The sequence below is a fragment of the Sturnira hondurensis genome, unplaced genomic scaffold (genome assembly GCF_014824575.4).
Source record: "Sturnira hondurensis isolate 20B ecotype Veracruz unplaced genomic scaffold, ASM1482457v3 Scaffold0008782, whole genome shotgun sequence".
In the NCBI taxonomy this organism is placed as follows: Eukaryota; Metazoa; Chordata; class Mammalia; order Chiroptera; family Phyllostomidae; genus Sturnira; species Sturnira hondurensis.
The window spans coordinates 1,783,988-1,804,384 of record NW_028081413.1 but is presented as its reverse complement, the minus strand read 5'-3'; the positions used below and the strand labels follow the sequence as shown (position 1 = coordinate 1,804,384).

Here is a 20,397-nt window from a genome sequence, read left to right as displayed (position 1 = left end):
CCCCAGGGCCAGCACACCCAGTGGACAGCTACAGACCATGTCAGAGTACCGCCACTCTGTTCCTTCACAGCTGATCCTCCATGGAGGGCAGAGGCTGGCGGTCAGTGGTCACAGCCAGTCCTTCTGCTCATGGCCTGGGTAAATCCCTCCCATTGATCTGCCAACAGCAACCAAGGCTCAACTACAAGAGGAGGGTGTACTCAGCCCACAAGAAGGGCACACCTCAAGTACTCTTGGGTGATAGGGGAGGCTGTGTCGCTGGACCCTACAGGACATCTACTACATTAGGCCATACTACCAAGACACAGAGTCATAGCAGCTCTACCTAATACATAACAACAAACACAGGGAGGCTGCCAAAATGAAGACACAAAGAAACATGGCCCAAATTAAAGAACAGATCAAAACTCCAGGAAAGGACTAAACAAAAGGGAGATAAGTAATCTATCAGATGCAAAGTTCAAAACACTGCTTCAAAGGATGCTTAAGGAATTTAAGTGTGGACCTCAACAGTATAAAAAACATCCATTCAGAAACAAAGGATACACTAATTGAAATAAAGAATAATTTACAGGGAAACCACAGTAGAGTGAATGAAAGTGAGAATCAAATCAATGATATGGAACATAACAAACCAAAAAACAACCATCCAGAAAAACAAGAGAAAAAAGAATCCAAAAAAATGAGGACGAATGGGAGAAGGAAGGGAAAGGGTGTAGTGAAGGAATGACAATGACCCATGGACACAGACAACAGGGTGATTGTGGGAGTGGGGGTGGGCAGGGGAGACAATGGGGGAAAATTGGGACAACTGTAACAGAATGACAATAAAAAAAGAAAATATCTTTTATGAAGAAAATAAGGATGGTGTAAGCAACCCCTGGTACAACTTCAAGCATTCCAACATTCGCATCACATGGGGTGCCAGAAGGAGAAGAGAAAGAGCAAGAAATTAGAAATCTATTTGAAAAAATAATGAAAGACAACTTCCCTAATTTGGTGAAGGAAATAGACATGCAAGTCCAGGAAACACAGAGTCCCAAACAAGATGGATGCAAAGAGCCACACTCCAAGACACATGACAATTAAAATGCCAAAGGTTAAAGACAAAGAGAGAATCTTAAAAGCACAAGAGAAAATAAATTAGTTGTCTCCAGGGGAGTTCTCATCAGACTGTCAGCTGATTTCTCAAAAGAAACTTTGCAGGCTAGGAGGGACTGGCAAGAAATATTCAAAGTCATGAAAAGTAGGGACCTACAGCCAAGATTACTCTACCCAGCAATGATATCATTTAAAATTGAAGGGCAGATATAAAGAGCTTTCCAGACAAGAAAAAACTAAAGTTGTTCATCATCACCGAACCATTATTACAAGAAATGTTAAAGGGTCTTATCTAAGAAAAAGGAGAAGATCAAAACTATGAACAATAAAATGTCGATAAATTCTTACCTATCAACAATTGAATCTAAAAAACAAACTAAGCAAACAAGAACAGAAACAGAATCATGGATACAGAGAGGGTTTTGATGGTTGCCAGATGGGAGGAGAGTGTGTGGGAATGGGTGAAGAGGTGAGGGGATTAAGAAGTACAGATAGGTAGTTACAGAATAGCCATGGGAATGTAAAGTACAGTATAGGAAATGGAGTAGCCAAAGAACTTACATGCATGACCCATGGGCATGAACGAGGTATGGGAACCACCTGAGTGAGTTGTGGGTGCTGGGTGGGGGTAGAAATGGGGGGAAATTAGGTTAACTATAATAGCATAATCAATAAAATATACTTTTTAAAAAATTACTATCACTGCAGGTGAAGTCAGTGAATGAAAAGCAATTGTGAAGAAACCTCTTTAGTTAAACAAGTAGACTGGCAAATGTGAACTAGCTTTAAAACACATAAACCTGAATCGTCCATGCACTCTTGAGTTTAATATACCTGATCATTCTGATTTTCACGTCTTGGAGAAAAGCTGGACATTGTCAGGGAGGCTGCAGAGAGTTCTTGGAGTTTTACCTCAATTTCAGCGAGCTGCTGGTGCTGGGCGGCTTCTAGCGTGTATCCTTCGCCCGGGACCAGCCAGCCAGACTGATCACCCTAGGAGGAAACGACAGGCACCACATCAGCCCCATGCTGACTTTTTCCCCAAACGTACCTTTCAGACTGCTACACCAATGCTCAGGACTTCACAAAAACAAATTTTAAAAAGAAAAGAAAAGAAAGGCACAGCATTAACACTGGCATAGAAAAGAAAATATTTAAATAGCTTATGGCTTCATTATCTGCCCATTCTTTGTAAAGCATCTTCATAAATTACACCTGATGGAGATTTTGGCCTGTGGAAAAAAAATCTCTTAGCCTTACAGTCTGGTTCTCATTGTATTCTCATTTCTCCACTTTGAAAAAGTGGTTGTGATGTGTTGAACAGGGAGAAATCATATTTACCCTATAATGAATGTGGTATTTTCAAAATTTGTTCCTAAAAAGTAACATAGGATCTATAAACTCAGTTGTCTGGATTTTACGAGCTTAACTGGTTATCTAACTCATTCAACTAACATTATAGTTTCATAATAGGTTAAGACTCATTCATAACATTTATTCAAAAATCTCATACTAGAGTTCCGGCCAAGATGGAGGCATAGGAAGAAACCCTTTGCTTCCTCACACAACCAAAAGGAGGGTAACAACCAATCTAAAATCAACAACCAACCAGAAGCACCAGAAAATCAGACTGCATGGAACTCCAACAACCAAGGAATTAAAGAAAAAATCAGTCAGAACAACCAGACCAGTAAGGCGTCGCCACATGCCCCAACCGGCGCAGCTCGGCTACTTCGATATCGGCGTGGCGTACAAACTTGGTTCTCAAACCTCCCACTGAGTCTGTGAACTACTCAAGTCTCCCACTAAATTCATCTTCTGGTTTTTAACCTAAGTCGATCTCTGTTTCTTGCAACCCAGAACACTAATACATTTTTTGCCAAGTTATTCATAATAAAGAGCATAGGCAAAAAGCCTAAATGTCTAAAAATAAGGATAGAATGAGAAGATTTTAGTATATCCATACAAGAATATGAGATAGTAATAAAGATTTTAACTATACCTGTAAGTTGGCATATGGAAGTCATACATAGTTATTTTAAAAATAATATTATCTAGTTACAAATAAGAAACACTGGTTAATGTTTCCTAAATAAGAGTGATATAAATACTGTATGACTTAAATGAGGATAAAGAATCACAAAAAAAGTAAAGTTACAGAATTGCAATGCCTAAATATTGGTTAATACATTTTAAATTCTTGTCTGAATGGAATTCTTTTTTAATGAACTGAAGGTAAAAAAAAAATCCCAGATTAAATTCAACAGAAATTTAAATGTTTCATTCTATGCAGTGAAGAAGAAAATTATATATAACAGGTAATAGATGATATCATGGTATTCTGCCTGTCTAGCACCTTCTAGACACTTGCCTCCCCAGTACAGAACCTAGAAAATGTCCTTCCCTTACAGCTAGGGTTCGGGCTAGCAAGCAAGAGTCCACAACCAGACGCGCCCATTCAGCACTGATTTAGTTGTCCCTTGAGATCTGATGTAAAACCCTTTTTGCTGGGTGGGTGGAAGTAGAGGCGTCTGACTATGTGGAGTGTCTGACTAAGCGTGAGTTCCCACCACAGAAGAAAATCTCTTAAACATTCTAAGTATCCCACAGAGATTCAAGAGAACACTACATCCACACAATTAAACATGCCACTATAAAGAACCACCAGAGGGCAAGAGTTCTAGGGAGTACAAACAAAATTATCATCTTAGTCATCCTCTTTCGGTCACATAGCATGTATCAGAGATGAAGCAGTGGGGTACCATAAAGAAAAGGACACACAGAGGTTTGAGGGAACACAGCAAATATAAGGGACGGCAGGAAATTCAGCTCAGTTTGAGAATCCAGTGGATAGGCCCCTCCTAAAGTGCTCCTACCCCCACCCTGCTGACTCCACAGACCCGCCTCTGGGTCTCTGCTCCGACACCTGCCAGCCTCTGACTCAGTGGGGCCTCAGTATCGGACGGCTCTCTCCCACGTCAGAGAGTAAGACAGAACCCTGTCTCTCTTCACAGGACATGAAGGAAGAAACTCTCAGCAAATAGTTTTCAAAATTGTAAAATAACAACAATCGCAAAAAAAAGGCAAATTAACTAAATAGCAGAATAGACATGACTGAAACCCAAATTGGAAAACTGTAAAATGACCTCCTAGGAACAAAACAACAAAAAAAAGATGAAGATTCTGAGAAAAATGCTACAAGACCTGGAGGAGAGATCCATAGGTTCGACACCCATTTGCGATAGAGACTTGTACACTGACTGACCTGATCTCTCTTTCCAGTTTTCCTCTTCCTTGTCTTCCTCTGCTACAAAAATGAGAAACTGGAATAACTGAATCCTCGGTCTCACTGGCAGCAACCTGGGAAATGAATCGCTCTGTGATGAAGTTTGGCCAATGACAAGCAGGTAGAAGTCCTGGGGCCACCATACCTTCCCAAATGAAAAGGCAAAGCCTCAGAGGAGTGTCTCTTTGGCCCTAAACCCTCCGCCTGTCTTTCTATCTGGAAATGGACACATTACCTACAGATATAGCAGCAATCTTACAAAACTAAAAATAAAACCACACTAAGAATGTGGAGCAGAAAGAGAAAAAGACACTAGCTGCTCACACCTGGATTTCTTGTAACTGAAAAAAAAGTGTTCATTCATTCAAGCAACACCTTACCACATTCCTCGACACAGCCCTCAGTGAGCCTTCGCCATATTGGAAAAGACTTTTGAGCTTGGAGTCTGTTCTGTTTCATGGATTTGCTTTTGGTTTAGGGTACAGACTGCATTTGCCCACACAGAATTTTTTTAACAGAATTAGTTGTCAACACTTAAAAAAGAGGAATGCTTCCTATTTAAAAAGATCTGAATTTCCAGCATCTCTTGACGAGTTGGAGGACCCAGGTGGCCCTGGCTGGGATTTCCACACAGCAGCAACCAGTTGGCGCCAAGTGCTGGCTCCCATGGACTGGAGAGCCGTGCCCCAGTGGTCACAGCTATTGCTGCCCATGGCCTGTTTCTGCACCTACAGCAAAATTACCCTCAGAACCTACAGGTCTTTAGCTGGGTTCCCTAGATACAGAACCCAAGGCAAGGATTCTTGTTCCAGTGACTTATGGCAGGAAGGGGATGCCGGCTAGAAAAGCAGGGTAGGCCAGGGAAACAAAGCCAGGTGAGCTGAAGAGCAGCTGACCCCTGGGGAAGCTGGAGAGAACACATGCACCACAGAGCCGATCTCATCTTCAGTGAGAGAATGGGGTGGGGACAGGGTGCTGTAATGGGTTGTTCAGCTCCCACTTAGTCCAGGACAGTGCTCCAGAGAAGGGGGCAGCTGTGCACCCTTGGAACAGGCCAGGGAGGTGGATGCACAGACAAGCACCAGGTTAAACAGATCTGGGCAGGGTGCCAGTAGCATTCACTACATCACATCTCTATTAAACATAGAAAAATAAAAACTAGAAGACAGGGCTAAGAGCTTCAAGGAACCTAGAAGAACATGTTTCTTTGCAGAAGTAAAGAATATTGCTCTCAGTGTAGTATACAAATAAGTGTAAATGCCTACCGGTGGTGGTGCTCCTTACGTGACCTGCCCAGGCCCTACAAATACTGGCGTTTGCACCCTGGATTTCATGCTGTTCTTAGACCCACTCTGTGCTGCCCCTAGACTCATCAGGGAACTGTATGCTCCAAGTTAACTGGGCAGGAGCAGGACAGTGTTCTTTAGGATTACTGAGGACCACACTGAAATATGGTGGAGCCAATTTAGGCACAATAAGAAATGTCCAAAGTAAAAAAAAAAAAAATACAGGAAAACACATTATATGTCATCAGTGACTAAGCCCATTATATCACAGGCCGAGGTTATTACTGTGATAACCAATGTGCTGTAACTCCTATGACAAATAATCCTCTGAAAGTCAATAACGGGAAAAGATAGCAGCCTTGTAAGTGAAAGCTGAGTCCACTTGTGCTTGCCACCAACTTATTTGTTGGCTGATCTTCCAACAAATAAACTGAACATTTGGCAGAATCTCAGCTGATATGAAGTGTGGAAGCCAAGGAGTTCAGATGCCGCTTCACAGCGGCGGTAAGATTTTGTAGGTTGAAAGGAAGCTACCTCGTGTATGCATAGCGCCTACAGCCAGGGAGAACCCAGTCACAAACTGCAGCTCTGGGCTCCCTCCCCTCCTGGGGCAGGGAACCCCCAGACCCAGACTGGGAGTGATGTGGATACACAAAGTCAGGAGATCTATGCTACACACACACACACACACACAGCAAGCAGCACACCCATACCGTAGCAAACGCCAGGCAAACACCCGGCAAACGCCCGAGAGGGAGAATGCCAGAGAGAGAGAGGGACTCTATCTGCACCTGGGTCAGATGGAGGCAGGCTGCCACCAGCCGTGAGTGTGAGAGACTTGGCTTTTTGGAGAGGTGGTGTGTATGGAGTGCCAGACAGTGACTCAGCACTGCAGTGGAAGTGCCCAGAGAGACTTTTTTAAAGGGGAGTTAAGGTGTGCTGGGCAGGAACCCAGTGTGCTGCTGCCCTGCCAGCAAGGGGAAACTACTGAGGGCACCGTTCGCTCCCACTGGATACAGCTGGACAGAGAGATCAGAAAGCACAGCAGGGGGATTTGTCAGCCCCAGCCCAGGGCGGCTAGCAGGCTGGAGGCGGCACAGAGTGGAGAGCTCAGGACTGAGTCTGCTGGGAGGACAGTGGGCTGGGAACTGGATGGGAGAGAGTTGAGCACTTGAGATTATTTATAGCCAGACAGAGCCCCCTTCCAAGGCAGAGATCAAACCTCCAGAAAGAGAAGGACACATCCAGCCCCACCTCCTGCAGATTGGCAAGCACCACCAACACAGAAGCTCTGGCAAAACAGGCAGGACAGGCTGAAGAACCCCATGCCGGGTGCTTATCTGCGAAAGAAAGAGAAATACCTAAAGGGCCCATTTTGAACTTCTCTCAGGAAGACAAAATACACTGGTTCCTAGGTCCCTATTCCACTGAGGCCAGCAATGCAGGGAGATCAGAAATCAGTGCAGCAACGGGGGAATCAGGGCCCAACCCAGCGCTGGCTTCCACACTGAGCTGCCATCAGCACCAAGCAGGAAAGAGGGACCCTCTTACACAGATTGGTCCCTCCCTTGAAATGGACAGCTAGTTCACCAGAAACTATACATTACTGGAAATAAGCTGGGACAGACCAAGATGAGCAGGGGGACACACCCACAATTTTCCCAGAAGACTGAACAGCGCCTCCCAGGGGAGACCCCGGAATCCCACCCTCCAGTCCACAACAGAAGCCCCCTCTAGAGGCAGGTGAAGGTGATACAAGTGGTGTTGCCAGAAGTTGGACCACCCATCCTGGACCTTGAGCTGGTGAAAAAAAAGAAACGGAGGTGGATCCAGAAAGAGAAATCAGAAAGCAAACATCATACTCTGCTGAGACAAATTCCACCTCATTCTTCTTCAGAATTTGCTTTTTTCTTTCTTTCACATAGCCTTTTAATATTTCTTCTTTTGCCTCAATTGTATTCCAACTAATTGATTATTTTGTCTTTTATTTTTTATTCTTTTTATTTAGATTTTTATATTATTTTTATTTTATTTTCACTTCAAATCTCACATTGTACCTTTCCCTTGTCTTACGCCATTTTGCCTTCTTCCTGAGCTTTCTTATTTTTGTTGTAAATTTTCTTTTCCCCATGCTACTCCTTGTTCCCATTCCTTACTCTTACTTACTATTTCTCCTCACTCTATCCTCTCAAAATCATTCTCCCTTACTTTTAATCAGCTCACATTCTTTTCCCTTCTTATAATATTCTTATTTTCTTTCCACCTTTATAAACTGTGGCTTGTTTGGAATGGATATTATAATTATTGCTGTTCTTCAACTGTATTCCTATTTGTTCACTTTTTTTAATTTAAAATCTTATAGATTACTTTCCCCTTGTCTTGCTCCAGTTTGCCCTCCTCCTGTCCTTGTGTATCTGAGTTTGGAATTGTATTTGTTCCCCTTTGTTAGCCTGAATTCTATTCCTTACTCTTATTATGTCTCCCTCCTCTAACCCCTCAAAATAATTTATGGTAGACATCTCACATTCTCTTTTCTCTTTCATATAATATTCTTATTCTCTTTCCACCTTTATCAATCTTTGCTCAGACCGTATTATGGTTTTTCTGCAATCTTGTTCCCTTTGATCTACTATTCTCTTAATTTTATTTCAACCCTCATATTATACTCTTCCCTTTTCTTATTCCATTTTGCCATCGACCTTCCCTGTTTTACTTCTGTTTTAAATTTTATTTCCCCCTTTCTTTGCCTCGTTTTTATTCCCTACTCTTACTATTTCTCCTCCTTCTTTCCAATCAAAATCATTTGTCTCTCCAGTAGGCATCACATGTTCCCTTTCTCCTATCTCATAACTACCTTAATCTCTCTCCACCTTTATTAGTCTTTGCTCAATAGCTGCTGATACTGCTGATGTGGTAGGGAGATATTTTTCCTGGCATGGGTTTGGTTTTCTGGACAGTGCTGCCTTGTTAAGCAGCACCTGTACAACAGCACAAGATGCAGCGGTGGTTGTGAGTCCCGTCAGCCAGCTGGAGGGGAGAACCCACCAATGAATGAGCCATCAGTTATCAAAGCCCACATGCAACGAGAGTCCACATTAACTGAATAAGGGGAAACCCTAGAGCATACGCATCAGAAGATCAAAGAGACTGCACCACTGAGCCCTACAGAGCTCCTACCGCAGCAATCCACCCCACAAAGACAAGCAGGTAAAGCAGAGAGACCTGAGATACAGAACAAACAAAGAGTTACCTCAACTGGGGAGACAAAGAAGTAACCCCCAGTTGAAAGGAAAGGAGTAATTCCCAGAAAATGGGTTAAATGGAATTGAGGGAAGCAACCTACGTGACATAGAATTCAAAACAATGGCGAAAAGGATGACCAAGGAACTCAGTGAGAACTACAACGAACTTTATAGGAACTACAAGGAACTTAGTGGGAACTACACCAGCATGAAAAAAGACATAGAAACTATGAATAAGAACCAGGAAGAATTGAAGAACACAATATCAAAAAATAAAAATAAACTTGAAGGAATTAAAACAGGCTAAATGAAGCAGAGGACCGATCATCAAGCTGGAAGACAAAATAGAAAGAAATACCCAGAGTAACAATACAGAAAAAGACTCAAAAGAACAAGGATAGTTTAAGAAAGATTCAGGACAACATGAAATGTAACAACATTTGCATCATAGGAATGTCAGAAGAAGAAGAAAAGGAGCAAGGGATAGAAAACCCATTTGAAAAAATAATGACAGAAAACTCCTCTAACTTGGTGAGGGAAGAAGACACAAGTGCAGGAAACACAGAAGATCCCAATCACAATGAACCCAAAAAGGCCCACTCCACAATACATCATAATTAAAATGGCAAATTTTAAAGACAAAGAGAAAATCTTAAAGGCAGCAAGGGAGAAACAGCTAGTAACATACAAGGGAACTCTGATAAGGCTATCAAATGATTTCTCAACAGAAATACCACAAGCCACAAGGGAATGGCAAGGAATATTTCAAGTAATGAAAAGCAAAGGCTTGCAACCAAGACTACTGTACCCAGCAAGGATCTCATTTAAAATGGAAAGCGAAATAAAGAGCTTCCCAGACAAAAAAAGAAGGCTAAAAGAATACATCTCCACCAAGCCAGCACTGTAAGAGCTGCTAAAGACTGCTATAAAAAGGAGGAGAGAGAAAGAGAGAGAGAGAGTGGAACACAGGTACAAAGGGAAAGAATGGCAATGAGTAAGTGTCTATCAATAATAACCTTAAATGTAAATGGATTAAATGCTGCAATCAAAAGACATAGGGTAGCTGAATGGATAAGAAAACATCACCCATTCATAAGCTGTCTACAAGAGACCCGCCTCGGATCAAAAGATCTACACAAACAAAGTGATGGGATGAAAAAATTCCAAACAGACATAAAAAAAAAGCTGGAGTAGCAATACTTATATGAGACAAAATACACTTCAAAACAAGGCCATAAAAAGAGACAAAGAAGGCCACATAATACTTATGAGAGTAGTCCATCAGAAAGATATAATCCTAGTAAACACATATGCACCCAACACTGGAGTGCCCCAATATATAAGAAAAATCATAGAGGACTCCAAATATATGGACAACAACACATCACTATAGGAGATTTCAACAACCCACTGTCAACAATGAATAGATCTTCCAAACAAAAGGATATTGTGGCACTGAACAATGCTCTAGATCTAATGGATTTAACTGATATACACAGAACCTTCCACTCCAAAGAGGCAAAATATGCATTCTTTTCAAATGCACATTGAACATTTCAAAGACAAAGCACATAGTAGGACACCAAACAAGACTCACAAATTCAAGTAAATTGAAATTGTTTCAAACATTTTCTCAGATCACAATGGCTTGAAACTAGAAACCAAACTCATGGAAAAAACTGAAAAACATTCAAATACCTGGAGACTGAATAACATGCTATTAAATAATGTATGGGTTAACAATGAGATGAAGAAGAAATCAAAGTGTCTGGAATCACATGAAAATGAACACACAACAACCCAAAACCTGTGGGATACAGCGAAGGTAGTCCTGAGAGAGAAGTTCATAGCAATACAGGCCTACCTAAAAATGACAGAAAAATCTCAAAAAACTAACCTAACACTATATCTACAAGAACTAGAAAAACAACCACAAAACAAAGCTCAGAGTGAGTAGAAAGAAGGCAATAATCAAGATCAGAACAGAATTAAATGACATATTAACTAAAAGAACAATTCAAAGGATCAATAAATCCAGGAGCTGGTTCTTTGAAAAGACAAACAAAATTGACAAACCTTTAAACAGACTCATCAAGAAAAAAAGAAATGAAATTTGGCAAAATACTGGGATTCAAGGTCAATATTCAGAAATAGAGGGCATTTTTGCACATCAACAATGAAATATCAGAAACAGAAACTAGGGATAAATTCCATTTACTATAGCAACAAGAAAAATAAGGTACCTAGGAATAAATTTAACCAAGGTGGTAAAAGATCTACACTCAGTAAACTACAGAACACTGAAGAAATAAGTTAAGGAAGACACAAATGAGTGGAAGCATATACTGTGTTCATGGACTGGAAGAATTAACATAATTAAAATGTCCATACGACCCAAAGCAATCCATAGATTCAACACAATCCCTATCAAAACACCAATGGCATATTTCACAGACATAGAACAAATATTTCAAAAATTTATATGATCCAAAAATGACCCCAAATAGCCTCAGCAATCTTGAGAAAGAAGGAAGCAGGAGGGATCACATATCTGATATTAAACTATACTATAAGGCCACTGTAATCAATACAGTCTGTTACTGGCATAAGAACAGACACATAGACCAATGGAACAGAATAGAGAGCCCAGAAATTAACACAAATCTCAATGGTCAAGCAATATTTGACAAAGGTAATGTGAGCATACAATGGAGTAAAGGTAGCCTCTTCAATAAATGGTGTTGGGAGAACTGGACTGGTACATGCAAAACAAATGAAACTAGACCACCAACCTATATCACACAGCAGAATAAAATCAAAATGGACAAAAGACTTAAATATAAGTTGTGATACCATAAAAGTCCTAGAGGAGAACATAGGCAGGAAAATTTCAGATATCCCATATAGGCAAAAATTTCAGATTTTGCCAATATATCTCCTAAGGCTAGAAAGTAAAGGGGAAAATTAACAAATGGGACTGCATCAAACTAAAAAGTTTCTGCACAGCTAAAGAAAACATCGACAAAATGCAAAGAGAACTGACCATATGAGAGAACGTATTTGCCAATGATACATTGGACCAGGACTTATCTCCAAAATATATAAAGAACTCATACAACTCAACACCAGGAAGACAAATATTCCAATTAAAAAATGGGCTAAGGACCTGAACAGGCACTTCTCCAAGGAAGACATACAGAGGGCCCACAGACATATGAAAAGATGCTCAATATCACTAGCCATCAGAGAAATGCAAATTAAAACCACAGTGAGATACCACCTCATACTGGTCAGAATGGCCATTATTAATAAATCAACAAACAACAAATGCTGGCAAGGATTCAGGGAAAAGGGAACCCTAGTGCGCTGTGGGTGGGAATGCACACTAGTGCATCCTGCGTGAAAAGAGTATGAAATTTCCTCAAAAAACAAACTGTCTTTTGACCCAGTGACACAGCTGCTAGGATCTTAGGATATACCCTAAGAATCCCAAATTACAAATTCAAAATAACTTATGTACCACTATGTTCATAGCAGTGCTATTTAAAATAGCCAAGTGCTGGAAACAGCCGAAGTGCCCATCAGTAAATGAATGGATCAAAATACTGTGGTACATTTATACAATGGAGTTCTATGCAGCAGAAAGAAAGAAGGAACTCCTACAATCTTAAGCAGCATAGATGGGACTGGAGACTATTATGCTAAGAGAAATAAACTGGTCAGTGAAAGACAAATACCGTATGACACCACCTCTAAGAGGAATCTGATGAACAAAATAAACTAATGCACAAAATACAAGCACAGGCATGGAAACATGGAACAGACTGAAAGTGACCAGAGGGGAGGTCGGAGGAGGATAATGACGGAAAGGAGAGGAAAGGACTAGACAAAGAACATGTGTGAATGACCCACGGACATGGACAACAGTGTGGGAATTGACTGTGGGAGCAGGAAGTGGAATGGGTAGAGGAGGGCAAAGCAGAAAATTTTGGTACAACTGTAACAGAATAACAATAAAAAGATGAATCTGAACAAAGAATATCAATAATGAATTGACCAAGAATAAATTTGAAAATCAATAAATCTGTAGCTCTGGCTGGTGTGGCTCAGTAGTTTGAGTGCCAGCCTGTGAACCCAAGGGTCACAAGTTCGATTCCCAATCAGGGCACATGCCTGGGTTGCAGGCCAGGTCTCTGGTTGGGGGTGTGCAAGAGGCAACCACACACCAGAGTTTCTCTCCTTCTCATTCTCTCTCCCTTCCCCTCTCTCTGGAGGGGAAGATAAATAAATAAATGAATAAATAAATTTGTAAAACAGGATTTTTAAAGTCAGAGAACATTATCTCATAATTTAAAAAATAATGATTGATTTATACTAATAAGTGAATAACATGATAAAAAATAAATACAAAGAAGAGTAGAGACTGTTGAATATCAGCGTTTACATACCTCAGAACTGGACAGCCCAGAGTCTCTATCATCCAAGTCCCTCAAAAGTTCAGCCAGCCTTTTCTTCTCTCTGTCAATCATAACCACTGGTGTTCCTGAATTCTTGGCCAACTACAGAGTGCATTAGTGAAAAATATTAAAAACTCAAAGCAATTCATTATTCAGGAAAATAAAAATGAAACCTGAGGTTTCTATAGTACAGATACAATAAGGTAAAATTTGTGAAATTAGGCATTTTCATCTAGCAGGTAATTTCATTTTATGTCAGATTTTTGGTATAGGTTCATTCTCCAAGCAAATAGATTTCCCCTGTAAGCAGGCCTGCCTGTTAACCATTTAACAAACATTTTATTTGAAAAAGAAAGCAAAACACAAGCAGTGTTCAAACCTCTATATTATAGCAACGTGAAAACATATTTGCTGGGACATTTGGGAAGAATCTTCTTGTCACTTTCTATGTGGCATATGTCCACTAAATGAAATCACTTTTAAAATTCAAGAAGATTATAACAGTAGTCTAAATAAAGAATTAGTTACTGTTGTTAAGAGGGAAATCTCCAGTGGAGCTGGTGTGTCAACAAGAACTTGGATATGGGAAAAACAGTAAAGCAACACACAGCGGGCTAACACGAAGAGACAGTGCACACTGGGAAAGGTTTCATTCTGGTTATAGGAATGCGGGGCAAAGAAAAATCGAGAGTCCCAGACTCCAGTTGTGACAGGAGCAGGCTGACCCATGAACCCAGTCTGCATGGAAATGACATGCCAATTGTGGAAAAAGGATCAGGCTTCAACTGTGAAAATTATCTAACTCTCTCCTCTTGTTAACGCTTCACACACACCAATGCGGTTTTCTGATGACCTGACTGCCTCAGTGGTTTGCCAAGAGCCTTCCACCCACTGCACTTACAGGTCTTGCTATAAATTAACTAATTCGCATTCTGGTCTAATAGAGGAGCCTCCATGCGCGCCCTTGGTTAATCTGAGTCTGCACCAAAAACAAACCAAGTGAGGCTGCAGGCCCTGCAAGACCAAGGTCAGGCCTTGAAGCAGGGAGCTAATAAAGACAAGGGACAAGTGAAGGGCTGCCAGGAGGTTCAGTTGAGTGAGGCTGGGTAGGAATGTGAGGAACAACCAGTTGGCCTCTCCAGCTCTGCCAGGAGCATTTTCCATTCAAATTTCCAAGTGCACCGACTATAAAACCTGTCGCGTTACTCTAAAAAACCAATGTTGCTAACATGCTATTTAAAATCTGGGAAATATGTTCCAAAACTCTTATCTAAATAAGTGTTTTTCAGATTACAGGAGCAAGATTCATTTCTGGGCAACAAAATAAACGTACTGAGTTGAAGCTAGCATTTTTAAAGGGATAGGCTAGGAGAGAATAAGATTGAACAGAAAATAGTGAAGTATTGGTTCATAAAATTTTTCGTTCCGTTATAAGTGCTGTTTACATATACATGTATCACAATCAGAAAATATGTAAAGACACTGAACACAACTATTTCCATTTTCAGAACTTATTTAGTCCACATTGTGGCTTCTAAATTCCTAAGTACATACCTCAATATTTCGCTTAATAAAATCCCGGCTGTGTTGACCTCTGAGCTCAATCTTTTCTGAACTTGAGAAAGGTCTCTTTTCTGCATGGATCAATGGCTCATTTCTTTCCACATCACAGGTAAAATCTAATATTAAAAAAGTTCAATTTTTTTCATAATTATAATTGTCCATTATGCTAAAATCTTACCTTAAGCATATATCAAAATATATAAGAAATAAAACACACATAGAAGAACGTCCAAATTCCAGATCCAGAAATCTAATACACAAAGATTTATTCTCCAAAAGATAAATGTGCTACATAATTTACAATGGAGTTCTCATAAAGCTTGTTATTCATTATCACATATCAAACTTCTTGCTATTGATTCCTTTGGAATCATGGGGCATATGAAAAATACTGCAGGTGATACATGTGAAGGAGAAATCTCTGATGTTTTGGAATTTTAAAATATATTGTATTTTAGTCTTTATATGAACCAGAACTTTCCCTAAAGACTAGATTCTTTACTAATTTGTCATCACCCTTCTGAACAATAAACTTTTTGTTCAAGCCTGTCTTTTAAGTGAGGTCTGGGCACAAGTGTCCCGGGTGACCTGCGTCCCATCTGCGCGCACCCCTGGGGCCCACCCAGCGGTGTCAGCTTTCTCCTCCTTGGAACGGAGGCTTAGGTCAACTCTGAGTTGTTCAGGCACTGAGTGCTCAAAACGAGGGAAGAAAAACTCTTGTACACTCTTATTGCCTTTGTTAAGTATCTTGTTTTCACTGTAGTCATATTTAAAGCATGTAAAACAAGACCATGTGAAAGCCTCATTAATGCTTTAAAACTATGCCTAAAGAAGAGTGTTCTTAAATGACAAATGGAGCCACTGCAAAATAGGGTAAGTTACCACAATAAAGTCCAGAGGGAGGAACCGCCAGCCAGCAGCTCAATCCAGACAAGGTTTACTTAAAAGTTATCTTTGTTTTATAAGACAGGTTGTCTCGGTTAAAAGGATTAAGGATACTTGTAGCTAATTATCCCAGACTCAATAAAAATTAAATAATTAAACAATAACTTCTGATAATAGCTGGAAAGAACCAGGAAAGAGTAAGATCTCTGAATTTAAATTCTTTTAAAACAAAAAAAAATTATCAGTTAAAAAAGTTTTACTCAAATATAATTTACAAGTTTTGAGAAAAATAAATCTGTGCTTTATAATTGGGGTTTTATTTTCTTTTAAAAAAATATATTTATTGATTATGCTATTACAGTTATCCCATTCCCCCCCAATTCATTTTATTCCCCTCCACCCTGCATATCCTCTCCCACCCACATTCCCCCCCTTTAATTCACGTCCATGTGTCACAAGTACTTTAGATTCTATATTTCCCGTACTATTCTTGCCCTTCCCCCTGTCTATTTTCTACCTATTGTCTATGCTACTTATTTTCTGTACCTTCTCCCCCCTTCTCCTCCTCCCACTCCCCTGTTGCTAACCCTGCAAGTGATCTCCATTTCTGTGGCTCCACTCCTGATCTAGCTGTCCACTTAGCTTGCTTTTGTTTTAGGTGTGGTTGTTAATAACTGTGAGTTTGCTGTCCTTTCACTGTTCATATTTTTCATCTTCTTTTTCTTATATAAGTCCCTTTAGCATTTCATATAATAAGGGCTGGGTGATGATGAACTCCTTGAACTTGACCTTATCTGAGAAGCACTTGATCTGTCCTTCCATTCTAATTGAAAGCTTTGCTGGATAGAGCAATCTTGGATGTAGGTCCTTGCCTTTCATGACTTGGAATACTTCTTTCCAGCCCCTTCTTGCCTGTAAGGTCTCTTTTGAGAAATCAGCTGACAGTCTGATGGGAACTCCTTTGTAGGTGATTGTCCCCTTATCTCTTGCTGCTTCTAGAATTCTCTCCTTCATTTTAATCTTGGCTAATGTAATGATGATGTGCCTTGGTGTGTTCCTTCTTGGGTCCAACTTCTTTGGGACTCTCTGAGCTTCCTGGACTTCCTGGAAGTCTACTTCCTTTGCCAGATTGGGGAAGTTCTCCTTTATCATTTGTTCAAATAAGTTTTCCACTTGTTGCTCTTCCTCTTCCCCTTCTGGTACCCCTATAATTTGGATGTTGGAACATTTAAAGATGTCCTGGAGGTTCATAAGCTGCTCCTCTTTTTTTTGAATTCTTGTTTCTTCATATTTTTCTGTTTGGTCATTTTTTTCTTCCCTCTGGTCCACTCCCTTGATTTGAGTCCCAGTTTTCTTCCCATCACTATTGGTTCCCTGTGCATTTCCCTTCATTTCACTTAGTGTAGCCTTCATGTATTCATCTAATTTGCTACCAAATTCAACCACTGCTGTGAGCATCCTGATCACCAGTGTTTTGAACTGTGCATCTGATAGGTTGGCTACCTCTTGGTTGCTTCATCGTATTATTTCTGGAGCTTTGATCTGCTCTTCCTTTTTGGCCATTTTTTTTTTGTCTTTTCATGCCTGTTATGTATGGGGGCAGAGCCTTAGGTGTTCATCAGGGTAGGGCAACTAGTTGCTGGGTTATGACACTGTATATGGGTCAGGGGTCCAAGAGGGAACAATGGCACCTCCTCCGCTCTCTGTCGGATTTCAGTCTCTTCCACCGCTTCCCCCAAGGAAACTGGGCCCTTCTGGTGCTGATTCCCATGTGGGTGGGCTTGTGTGTGTTCTAGGACCCTGTGGGTCTCTCCAATGAACTCTTCTGTGAGGCTGGGAGTCTCTCCTGGCACCTCGACCCCCACAGGTATTTTCAATCAGTGATTTGAGGCTTTATTTCCTGGCACTAGAACCCTGTGTTGTGCGATATGTCTCGCTCCCCAGTTATCTGTGTGCGAGTGTGGGACTGCTGCCCAGTCAGCCAGCCACCTTGTGCATGGTGCCCCACTTCTCAATCGCCGCCTTGCTGGGTCTGCTCATTACCACCCCACGCCCAGGGTCTGCCAGCCACCGCCTGGGCACCCAGGGTCTGCCCAGTGCTGTCTTGTGCACCCGGGATGCCTTGCTCACCCAGGAAGTGTCACCACTTCCTGTGCCTCGACCCCTCTCTGATCAGCCGCCCCACTCCACCCCACCTACCGGTCTGGATGAATGTGACTATTTCAGCTCCTTGGCTGTCCAACTTCCATACAGTTCAATTTTCTGTCAGTTCTGTTGTTATTTTGTTTCTAAATTTTTGTTGTCTTTACTTTGGTTGTGTGAGGAGGCACAGTGTGTCTACCTATGCCTCCATCTTGGCTGGAAGTGCCTGGGGTTTTATTTTCTAATCAATAACATAATTTTTTTAAACAACTACCAATAGTTAAAGTAGGAGTCACTTTTTGATGAGTAGCCTCCTTAGATATAAAATATATAACTTTTACCATAATCCAAGTTGTAAATAGTCTTTTAAATTAAAATATGAAATGTATTCATTCAGTTGAAGTTTCAAATAGTCTTAAACAACACAACATTAAAGTAACTCAAATTAAATGCACCCATGTCTACACCTGTAAGACTTTCTTTAAAATATACTTTTAATAAATTATAGGAGAAAAACATTGGATTGTATGGGCACAACTGTCTCACTAGAAGCACCTTCTTCTCTTCCTCATGCCAGCAGTGATCCGCGGTAGAAGTTGCCATGTTCCTGGAGTGACCCCCATCCATGCTGGGCTGAAGGAACTGACTGGACCAGCGGTAGGCACCTAACCCCAGCTGGATCAGTTGGTCTGCAGCATTTCAGAATACAGTGTCCTTCTCAGTGACCACCCACAGAATGTGCTCTTGGGAATCAAAGAGGCTGTCTATCACCAGGATTCTTTCCATGCATTTTCCTTTATGCTTAAACTAGGTTTTCATTACTTGCAGTCAGCTTTCCTTTAACTTGTTTTAAATAAAGAATGTCAAACATCTCCAAGGAGAAAGAATGGTATAATGAATCCTCAACAATTAATTTCTACAATAATTTACTCATGACCAACCTTGTTTCATCTAGAACCTCACCTACATCCCCTTATTTCCAGACTAAGTCATATCAAATCATTTCATCAGTGAACATTTCTATATAAAGGTAGTAATTTCTTGTGACAATATGTAAAAAATCATACAAATCAAAACATACCTTGACTGACAGTCTGTATATGGTTTTCATATTCTTCTGGAGGGACTTGAGTATGAAACACTGAGAAAAAGGTGTCTTCACGTTCATAGCGAGAAGGATCTATTAATTTTAAAAATCATTTACTTTATACACACAAGATAAATAAGGAATTGTGCATACGAACAGTTTAAAGAAAAAGATAAAATCTAATATTCTCTGCAATAGTCCTCAATCACCTCAACACACACATTTCTGAAGACAGTGTAACTTCCAGGTAGAAGTGACGATCACCTATGTAGACACGACCGCTGAAACAGACAGCAGAGAGCTACAGGGCCAAACAGCGTTTCCCTAAACTTCTGTGAACAGATCATACAAGGACTTGTAAAATATCACATTAACTCTCTGGAGATAATGCAGCTAGATTCCAACATTCATAATACAGAGATTATGCACACTGAGTAACTTTAAGTGTGTTTTTCTTTTTTTGTTTTAGATTGCCAGGGTGCAGATTTCAAATACATGGTCGGTCATTAAGATGAGACTGTGTCTAAGGATTTTAAATATCCATTAAGGCATGTGCAGCAAATCAGCAATTTGGCAACATTTTATTACAGGTTTAAGTTACTTCATATACTTAAAGTGCTAAGATATTTATTTTTGATCCCATAATTCCTTTTTAATAGCTCAATTGAGTTTTGCTCAATTATACAGTAAAGCACCTGTAAAAATACAAATATAAAAACTGGAAATACTAAAAACTATTATAGCAATATGATATTTGAAGATTTTAAATCTAGAGGCTTTTCTGATGCTGACATTATTCTTGTGACCCCGCGGCTCCTCACCCACAGTCTGCCGGGGTTTACACCTCAGGTGGAGGGTGGTACCGCCCACAACAAAGGCCTCAGAGCTTGGCATTGGACCTAAGATTCAACAGTTTTGAAAGTCAAGCATTCAGTCCAGGAGTTTAACTCCTTGAAAAGAAAAAAAAGCATTTCCTGAATTCTAGAAGTCCTTTTTTAGAAAGAGAAAGAAAGAAGGAAAGAGAGAGGAAAAGGGGAAAGGAAAGGGAAAAGAAAGAACCTGGCAAATGAAATGATTTCCTTCTTAGAGGAAATGGTGGGTTTAGGAAATAACCATTTGGTAACCATCATAATAACTGATTCAGGTAAGAATCATCAACATATGATAAAACTTGTGAGTGAAAGTTTGAAGAATAACAGGATAATAGCCTCAGAGTATCTCCTCACATGGTAACTTATTCAGCACAAAAGGAAAAACAGTAACTTTATAGTGAAGCCTTGCAGACACTTGACCAAGTGGTCAAAGTTAACATCCCCAGCGATGGCACAATCAGCACCAGGTGCTTCCT

The 20,397-nt window shown here is 40.5% G+C and overlaps 1 protein-coding gene across 4 annotated transcripts in view; it reads right to left on the bottom strand.

The window, feature by feature from the left end:
• The window catches only part of FSIP1 (fibrous sheath interacting protein 1), a 205,051-nt gene that overhangs the window by 141,516 nt on the left and 43,138 nt on the right, over positions 1-20,397 (bottom strand). For 3 of the 4 annotated variants that reach the window (XM_037056100.1, XM_037056099.1, XM_037056101.1), the window contains exons 6-9: positions 19,044-19,142; positions 14,927-15,051; positions 13,364-13,474; positions 1,936-2,094 (exon numbers count right to left, since the gene is read on the bottom strand). In XM_037056100.1, the coding sequence (XP_036911995.1) occupies positions 1,936-2,094; positions 13,364-13,474; positions 14,927-15,051; positions 19,044-19,142 (494 nt within the window). The remainder of the gene's footprint in view (positions 1-1,935; positions 2,095-13,363; positions 13,475-14,926; positions 15,052-19,043; positions 19,143-20,397) is intronic. The other variant, XM_037056102.1, reaches the window with a different exon arrangement.